This window comes from Dreissena polymorpha, chromosome 11, assembly GCF_020536995.1.
Source record: "Dreissena polymorpha isolate Duluth1 chromosome 11, UMN_Dpol_1.0, whole genome shotgun sequence".
NCBI classification, from domain to species: Eukaryota; Metazoa; Mollusca; class Bivalvia; order Myida; family Dreissenidae; genus Dreissena; species Dreissena polymorpha.
This window is the reverse complement of record NC_068365.1, coordinates 42,455,263-42,465,001: the sequence shown is the minus strand read 5'-3', so window position 1 is coordinate 42,465,001 and position 9,739 is coordinate 42,455,263. Positions and strand designations below refer to the sequence as shown.

The following is a 9,739-nucleotide window of genomic DNA, read 5'->3' as shown; positions in this document are numbered from 1 at the left end:
ATGCAGTGGTCCTATCCAATTATTCATTAAAATTTTCTCGATACCAATTAAGACACACTTGTTTACCCATCTGATTGGAAACCTATTGGCGAAAGTTTGCGTGATAATAACGCATTACATGTTATATCTTGTTTTCTGTGTTATTCGACATTGAATTTGAATTAGAATTTGAAGGTAAGCTATAATTTTTACAATAAAATCGTATACGCACACACAATTTAATGCATTAATGTATCTCGGCTAAATCCGTAAACATTTCACAATTACGATTGAAATGGAAATTACGTGCGTAACCAATTTTAAAGAAATAATTATGTTTGATTGGCTTATTCATACCCGCATCACGCAAACAATAATTTAAGTAATATACATTAAGATCTATCAATATAGATTTCTTTATTAATTATTCGTTGATATACTAGATCGATTTCCAATCATGTTTAAGTTCGACAATATAAAAAAGTGCATAACCAATTTTTACTCGCAATACGGAGCGATTGTCACACTGATGTTGTTTATTGAAATTGGCCAAACATGTATCTTAATATTGAACAGTTTGACAATTCTTAAGGTATAAGATGTTGCAGAAAAATAAGTTATTTGTTGTTTATACGCCCATTGTCAATTAAGGAGACATTTTCATTTTTAAAAGTAGTTAAAAAAAAACAACTTATAGATTTCAACCAATCGAAACTTTAAATTTTGAATGATGAAAAAAACGGATATGAGTACATTGTGTTTGCTATCAATAAAACATGACAGTCACTACAAAATCGTAATATATAATATCCTATGTAAGATCATTTCAAATTAAAACTACAAAATTGACAATTATTCAAAGATATATTATTCAGTTGAGTGAAGGAATGATATACTATAATAACCATGATTTTTCCGTATTTTATTTCCGTAAAGTTTAAAGTTTTTCCGTATGACTTTGCCTTTTAAGGAATAGTTCATCATAAAAGTTATAATTAATATATGAGCCTTGTTCTGAGAAAACTGGGCTTAATGCATGTGCGTAAAAAGTCATCCCAGATTAGCCTGTGCAGTCCACACAGGCTTATAAGGTACGACATTGTCCGCCTAAATTTGATTTTCTGTAAGGAGTGACTTCACTGAAACTAAAAATATCATACAAGCGCATACTGCACAGGCTAATCAGGGATGACACTTTACGCACATGCATTAAGCCCAATTTTCTCAGAACGCGGCTCGTATATAAAATAAACGAAGGATGGCTGCATGTCATGTATAGTGTACTTGTAAGACATACAAATTCTTCGAAATCATCGATATCATTACGATCAGTCTATTAGTATCTCATTTAGAGTAAAATAATTTGAAGTTCATGTGTGCAGAGAATGGTTCATATTTTGGTAAAAGGAATCGTACTAATTTTTAAAGTATAAAAAAAAAGAATGCATGCATTGCAGAAAGTACTTTTTAGAACAAAAAATATCAAAGAATGACTGACTTGCCTTTCTCTAGAAGTAAAATCGTTTTAAAAGTCTGAACAAGACCACTTGCTGAAATAACTGCAAACAACATGAAATTTTTAACGTATCTTAAATTAAGCCTCAGTTTAAAATCCTGTTTTTTAGATGCTTGCTAGTTTACGCTGAAAAATATTTATATATATTCATAATGCATTTTGAGTTGCAAATCATCCCAGGCGCGCCATGCTGGAACGATATTTTGGCATTGTATGCCGCTACCAATGTACACGTATCTTACAGCGTGAATCTTTCGAAGAGAACAACACATTTTAATGTTTTCCTGTTATGTTTTCTTCCGTTCACAAATAAAAACCCTCTCAAAATCACCAGTTAATTATATTTTGTGTCCCTTACACTATATCACCCGTGCCTGAGACATTAGAAATATTACATTTTAGAGGTGTATGTAGTAAAATATCAACTTATATGCCTTTTTAATTCTGTAAAAAGGGCTGTTTTCGGGTAACAGCCATCTTTGTCTTTCCAAAATAGCTTCGAAACTTAGTATCAATTAAACTATATATTGGCACCGGACAATGTTCCTTAATTGACAATGGGCGTATAATTTTGTTAACGTGCGATATTGCAAGATAATGATCGATTGAAAATGCTGGCATAGCGAAAACCAAGCATTTTATTTACGGTTATTGGAAGCTAATTTTATTATATAATTTTTATACTCTTTTTTTTTTTAAATGTAATCTGAAATAACGAATAACGAAAATGATCGACAAATGCCTCGAAACTCTGTTTTATAATGGGACCTTATTGGCATTGAAATAAGTGTATAACATAAATAAAACAACAGAAAACGGCACAGAAGGCTCCATCTAGACATGAAATAATGAACATGCATATTTTATTTGAATGACTTTATGCATTTTTGCGAGGAAAATATTATTTATAAAGAAGTCATGAACATTAATGTTTTATTTGACTGACTTTCTGCATTTTCGCGAGGAAAATATCATTTATATAAAAGGTATCGAATGAAAACTTCGCGATATGTTTTGTGCTTTAAAACGTATATAGGTGTTTCTTAGTGTAAGACTGTATAATATTGAATAATACATGCATTTATTTTATATGAAATAGTCATGAGTGTTTAGTGTTCGTATCTATGATGTACTTACCTTTGTTAAATTAATGAAATATCTTATTTGTAATGGATAATATTATATATGTTACATAACGTTGGTTGTATATCTATATCTATTCACATTAATTTACTATGTATATATGACTTATGTGTGATATTTATAACTGCATGTATTGTAATAAATCTAGAAACGATGCACATAAATTCGTCGTCTTAAGGAATTATTGGGCCTAAATTGCAAAAGAAAATCGAATTAGCAAATTTGCTTTTTCAATATGTAAAATATCTAGGCGACAATATTGCGAGGCTTTGCGAGACATGCGAGGAAATTGCGACCTCTCACGACAGTTCAGAGTTGTTGCATACCTGCAAACATTTGTGAGAGGGGCGCTAGGTCGCGCAGCATTTGGTAGGATTATATGCCATCGGCCATCAATATGAAATTAAATCATCAGATGTATCAAATAAAATACTAGTAAATGATCGTATAAGCACATATGTTTTTGGTAGTTTAAAAACAACAGCATCATAGCATTGTTTGAGTTGAGAGCTTATTAATAAAGGCGAGGTTTTGTCATTTTCACGTATCTAAATATTCACGCACATAGTAAGTAATGCGTGCTTTTGTTCATATAATTACATGTGTTAGACCGCTAAATATGAATAAGCATGCGCAATTGACAGGCATGTGGAAAATGACATCATGATAAAACTACGCGTGCTAAATACATCTATCTTCTATTGGTAACATGTATAACAAAAAAGCATTGTATGATGTAACGATCGTAAGGTTCGTTCGTATACGCCTTATTAGACTATTTGACGTTGAATACAGACTGTTAGTACATTTTTGGTAAGAATGTTACAACTCTTATACAATCAGAATTAACAGTTGACATGTTTACAAGTAAAGTACACATCATTCTACAAAACATGTACATAATACATATTAAAGGGTCCGTCCAACAGATTTTGGCATGTATTGAAGCTTGTCATGAAATGATTTATATTGAGGAATTTAAACATTTGAACTAAATCTCTCCAGTAAAAAACAAACACAAGAATTCAAGTTAAAAAAGGAAAAAGATAAGTAAGCCTCAACAGGTCTCGAACCACTGACCTATGGAGTCCTAGAGTAAAAAGACTCCCGCCTAGGCCACTCGGCCATCAATGCTCATGCTCAGAGTGGATGTATTTTTAGCCTATATAAGCTATCCTCGTAGTATCCCAAAATAACACGACAACAGAACTTAACAATTTATTCAATCGCTTTGCGTCGCACGACGCGTTATAATTTTCAGGGTTTCTAATCACCAATAGATGCATATAGTAGATATTTAAGAGCATGGCAAATGGTTTCGCCGAAAAGTAATAACAGAAAATGTTGGTTTTCAGATATCATAAGTTACATCAATTTAACATTTTTCTTTTGTTTTCGGGTTGTATATTGCTCTGAGTAATTTTAATAGAATTCAAGATCTATGATGAAACTCATCTCGTTACAGACAGAACATTTTCTAAGATCTATAGGGGTTGGAGTAAGATGTGACTACATGCCACTATCCATATGTATCCAATGTGACGACAGAAGCCATTATTAGGTTGCTGGTTCAATCTCCACTAGGTCCTGCTTATGATATCCATGCAATTGAGGTTAAAGAAATGGGTTATTATTCCTCAAAATATGCAAAGTTGCTAACCTTCGGATGTTCGTTCAATTCAATTTTTCAATTCTTCAGTGGAAAGCGAGATGGCAAACTCCGTTGATTCGGATTTAGATGAGTTCCGTATTCCGAACACACCGAGAAATTCCGGTAAATATTGATGCGTTTCTGTTTTCGATGTTCATTATTGTAATCTGGTTTTCTAAAAGCGCACAACGCAACCTCTTCATACTTCGCGTTCATATGTTAACTGTTATTTACTTACAAAGATGGATTTTTCTGCGTATTGAAATATACTAAGAGCTCCATATATCCAAATCTACCATAAGACATGTGATAATTTTAATCAAATACAATTTATGTCAGACTTCAGCTGGTTGTAATTTTTGTACCGATGAGTTTAACGAGTATAAAAAAACATGAATCACGTTCTATTATTTAAAACGACAATATCAATGACTAACGTGATGTCTGATTAACAAAATATCTTTTGTAAATAAACATGTTGTTTGAAAATTGATATTCATGCTTAATAAACGATTATTTAAAGCGGAGCTATTTAGACGACATATCAACGCAGCCATGGCCGAGACTACACCATTTGCAGACGATTAAACGGCGTTACGACACGGCGAGGACCTGGTGTCGAGACTGCCAACTCTTGCGTACTACGCGAGAACCACCCCAACAGGAACCATTCGACGAAGGAGGAGAATAATAAACCGGGTCGATGGTGGCGACAGAAGGCGGACAACAACAATGAAAGTCCGATTTACGGCCCTTGACAGACCAGATTACAGGACTACCGCTGGGATTGACATGGGAAAGCTTTTGTCCAAGGGCTTGGGTAAGATTATTTCACAAAAGCAAACCGTCATGTTATGCAACTAAGTTATCACATGTAATGTAAAATGCATGACCAGAGTAGGGCGTATAAAGAAAAGAATTGCAGATTACTGCCCATCATTTTGTAATATATCACGTGAGGCTTACATTAAAATAATGGCGAGGCATTTAAATCTTGGACGGTCGAGGAATAATCATTTTTCTTGACTTTCTGTGCAAAACATGTGATTGAATTGAAATAATACCGATACAATTATTAAATGTTCTATTGATGACGTCATTGAACTGCATTGAACTGCTTATATTCAGGCTTTTGTGATTAAATATACAGTGTGCGATGATAAAGATGAAAAAGAAAGTATGTTTTCTTATGAAATTGTCTGTTTTGAGTTTTTGTTCGTATTAAATTGTCTGTTATGTTTAAATTGAGTCATTTGTAGATAAATTGTTGGCTTGATAGCTAATCCCTAATAGCCCCATACATTGTTTGACATAAACACTACTGACCTGATAAATATAAATATATATAAATAAATAAAAATATATATATAGTTCTACAAAATCTGTATTGTTTTATAATATATAGATATTTATATTATAAAACGAGGTCGCTTCTAGCCGTTTATAAATTAAAACGCTTTGAATAAATTTATCGTATCTTTCGACCTCTCGGTCTTCTTCAGCGGCATATATTTGTGAAGCATATCATGTTTAAGTGACGTTATACGGTATTGTTAGACGTTATAATTACTTTAGGAAGGCGACCGGAGAGCAATGTCATTTTGCCGTTGGCATCAACGTATGACGACCTGCAGAGGAAGGCCACCGAGCTGTTCCCTGTACTGGACGGGATGGCCTTCGACCTAGTAGAGGGGAAACGGGGCAATAAGTTGTTGCCTTTGGATGCCGGTACAACACTTGGTGCGATAAGAAGCAGCAACCGAGGAGCAGAGTTCGCCCGTCTTTGGGTTTTGCCAGATACATATATATCGACAGAGATTAGCATAAATATCAACCATAATATAAATAACGAGCTATGAATGAGTTATAGTGTGCGTATAGACGGCCGTTTTATCAATATTTGGATGGACATGCAACATATTTACGAAATAATATTTTTTTTAAACAACAGAACGCGACCATGTGGCCAGATGACAGGACTGAGCCGTCGATGGACACCAGCCCCATTCCAGACATGGACAACTCGGCTTCGTTTGGCGCTTCGTCTTCGCAAGTGGCAACCACCCCGATTGAAGCCGAAACCGAGTAGAGGATGAAGTCAGTTTTATCCTCCGGGTGGACGAACCTTCCGAGGTAAACCTTGCTTAATATAAATAAAAGATTTCTTTTCTATAATAGTTTAATCCATTCCTATCAATCGTTCAATCTGCATAAATTCATAATTTAAATTAGATCTTTGTGGAAACATACGAATTTAAACAGAAATTTCAAATACATTGCTACATGCATGGTTAAAAAGTTGTTTTGAAGTATCATTGGTCAAGGAGTGAAATATTGTGAGTTGGTGTAATATTAATTCTTTAAATATTTTTTTTAATGTTAATATTGCCTTATTAAAACGAAGCGTTATAAGAAATATCTGACAAACGCATTGCTGTTCGTTTGCCTTGTTAGAATTGTCTGTAATTACAATGTAAAACAAACATCGATTATATCTACATAAACTGCTATTTATTTATATGGAAATACATAACTTTAAAGGATTCAAGTTTAATTGGTGTTCAAGTTGTGTTTATTGTATTGTTATTAACAAATGTTTTTCTCATAAGTGGCCGAATAGACAGGACAATAGGCTACATGCTATTTGTCGTACGTGTAGTGCTATGATAGTCATTGTTTCGGTACAGTTTATCATATACACACTGTCACTTAAACAATATAATGAATGCTAAATTAAATGTGGATTGAACTGCACGAACATACAAATATTGTTTCAGGAGCACAGCCCGGGTTATGACGAAGCCGGAACTCCAACAGTGCTGTTTCGTCGCACAAATGGTGTCATCGATATTGCAAGGTAATGCAGAAACAACTGTAGGATGTACATGTATACGCACTAAATATATATTATTTATTACTGTCATCAGCAACATTTCATAAATTCAGTTTTTGACTCCAAGTTTTGTTCGCGTTACGGACGTTAAACCGTTATAATTCTTTAGAAAGTCACAATTTCAATTCAATTTTTACAACGGTAACTATAATGATAACGGCGCAGTATATGAAGCACATATTTTCCCTAAATCAATCTTAAATTGAAATTTTGTATACCTCGCAATTAATGTTGCTATATATTTCCTTGTATGAGACGTTAAATAAATGACGTATTTATATATAATACAATATTAGGTACCCCTTTATACCTTAATTCGTGTTAATATCGGATAAAAAAGGATATGGAGATACATGTATTTAACGTTGGAGCCCCATGACCTATTTCTAAATCAGAGACCCCGTAACTGGCGATATGTGTGAATATATATATATATATATATATATATATATATATATATATATATATATATATATATATATATATATATATATATATATATATGCTTACAATGAAATGTTTACAATGAAAATTTTGTAAAATATGAATTTTACAGTGGGGAAGCCCCGGATCGTCCAACGGCGTTAGAAGACTTCATGCCGGAATTATCGATAGTTCCGAACATTGGGTATGATAAATAGTCCAACAAACACACTGATAAAACCCTGTATGCAAGTCTACTGAGTGATTTGACCTGATCAGTCTAAACGCAATAATAACTGGTCTATATGCTATGATCTTTGATCTTACGTCGGTTAAGTATACGTTAATGTTTGTTATCGCTGTTCGATAACAAACATTAATTTATTTAATATTTGGATTTGTGTTTTGACGATAGAGTTTGTTTGAAGAGAAGACAATGTTAAGTACAGATGGGGAAAGTTGATTGTTAATCCAGTTATTAAATAAACCATATGGGTTAATAAACTAAACCGGTGGACAAATTTGAACAATACTGCGATGTCATTGGTCAAAACATAAATCCGAACATGAAAGCCAGCTACAAAGCAGCAAAAACCTTTTAATTGAACATGTGGCATAACTTCCACTACGTTTGGAATAAAAATATACGCCAAAATATCATCATGGTTCCAATTGAAATTCACCAGGTTAATGTATTTTTTCTGAAGATATGTACTTACATTGACGTTTCATATACATGTTATGCGATTTTTCCATGCTCGAAAAAAGTCTGCATTTTTCTTATAAATAAGATATCACAAATATCTAAAATAAAAAAATAGTAATATGCATATTTACAAATTGTTTGTAAAAGCGAGACTTGACGAGGAACTATTTCGATAAAATATTTAGTAAAACTTATGTTATAAGATATAAGTTTATTACCAATATTAACAGTTTTCATCTTATTTATTGCCGTCTAATAGCCCCCATAAGGTGTACTGAAATGGTTAGTACCATTTTACTTTTGTTTTCACAATCATATGGCTTTTATATATGGAACGAACTGGATATTTAGTATCATTAATCAACTTGAAAACTTAAGTTGCATGTGTAAGCACACTTAGCGATAATCATTTTCTTACCCATGTTGTGTTCAACCAAAATAAATAAACTCAGAAGCAGTCTAATCTATTATAAACTCGTTAAATATATTTTCTTTCAGGGAAACCATTCTAACCGAGGAAGTTAGGGAGCGTCTTAAGATCCACAGCGCTGCTGTTTTTTTTATAGATCTTCAGATGATCCGTTCCTCATGGAAGTTCGACGGGGATCCGCTCTGAAGGATGCACTAGGTCTAGTTCGGATATCACAAGGGGACCTGGCAAGCCCGCTGAGGATTCGGTTCATCGGAGAGGAGGGTGTCGATATGGGATGTTTGCGGCGCGAATTTCGGAGTCTGGTTGTTCACCAGTTGACACACAGTTCGTTAGTGAAAGGTAGGTAATCGGCTTATAACACTGCTGACTTCAAAGTTTTACATTATATTTGTAGTACTTTAACCCTCAATTTGAAGAAATTAAATAATTTACCTATGTTTGCCTAAAATGTTCTATATTATATATAAGTTTTATATTAGAGGTCACAGTGACCTTGACCTGTGACCTAGTGACCCAAAAATGGGTGTGGCGTGTAGAACTTGTCAAGGTGCATCTACATATGAAGTTTCAAAGTTGTAGGTGGAAGCACTTTGATTTTAGAGCCAATGTTAAGGTTTTAGCACAACGCCTACGGCGGACGGCGGACGACGAGCTGGCTATGACAATACCTCGGGTTTTCTCCGAAAACAGCCGAGCTAATAAAATGTTTAAATTTTTCATATCCAGCATTCGATATTAGTTTATTACAATGCACATTTACATTTGACAAGAAAAACATCCTTTTTTTGCAAATAGGACTAGATAGTGAATTATAAAATACATTTATTTGAAACAAGATGGTCACATTTCAAACAATATATATAAGTAAAAAATACAATTTCATGTAATTGTACGAATCTGCTTTAACATGTTATACAATTTTACAACAGAAATTTAAACATGTTTTCAATTTTGGAAAAAATCAGAACACAGAGCCCACTAATTACCACTAAAAA

General features: G+C 33.4%; 1 protein-coding gene across 1 annotated transcript; it reads left to right on the top strand.

Moving 5' to 3' along the window:
• Nucleotides 1-5,021: 5,021 nt before the first annotated feature.
• Nucleotides 5,022-6,387, top strand: LOC127849787 (uncharacterized). Its single transcript, XM_052382538.1, has 3 exons — nucleotides 5,022-5,109; nucleotides 5,865-6,107; nucleotides 6,242-6,387. The coding sequence occupies exons 1-3, from the start codon at nucleotides 5,022-5,024 to the stop codon at nucleotides 6,376-6,378; spliced, it is 468 nt and encodes a 155-aa protein (XP_052238498.1). The 3' UTR covers nucleotides 6,379-6,387.
• The last annotated feature ends 3,352 nt before the right edge of the window (nucleotides 6,388-9,739 follow it).

Excerpts from the sequence above, each read along its gene's own strand:
- LOC127849787 (XM_052382538.1), top strand. The coding sequence starts at position 5,022 with ATGAAAGTCCGATTTACGGCCCTTGACAGACCAGATTACAGGACTACC. Across the intron at positions 5,110-5,864 it reads GCTTTTGTCCAAGGGCTTGG|GAAGGCGACCGGAGAGCAAT; the intron begins GTAAGATTATTT and ends TAATTACTTTAG. Across the intron at positions 6,108-6,241 it reads TACATATATATCGACAGAGA|ACGCGACCATGTGGCCAGAT; the intron begins TTAGCATAAATA and ends TTAAACAACAGA.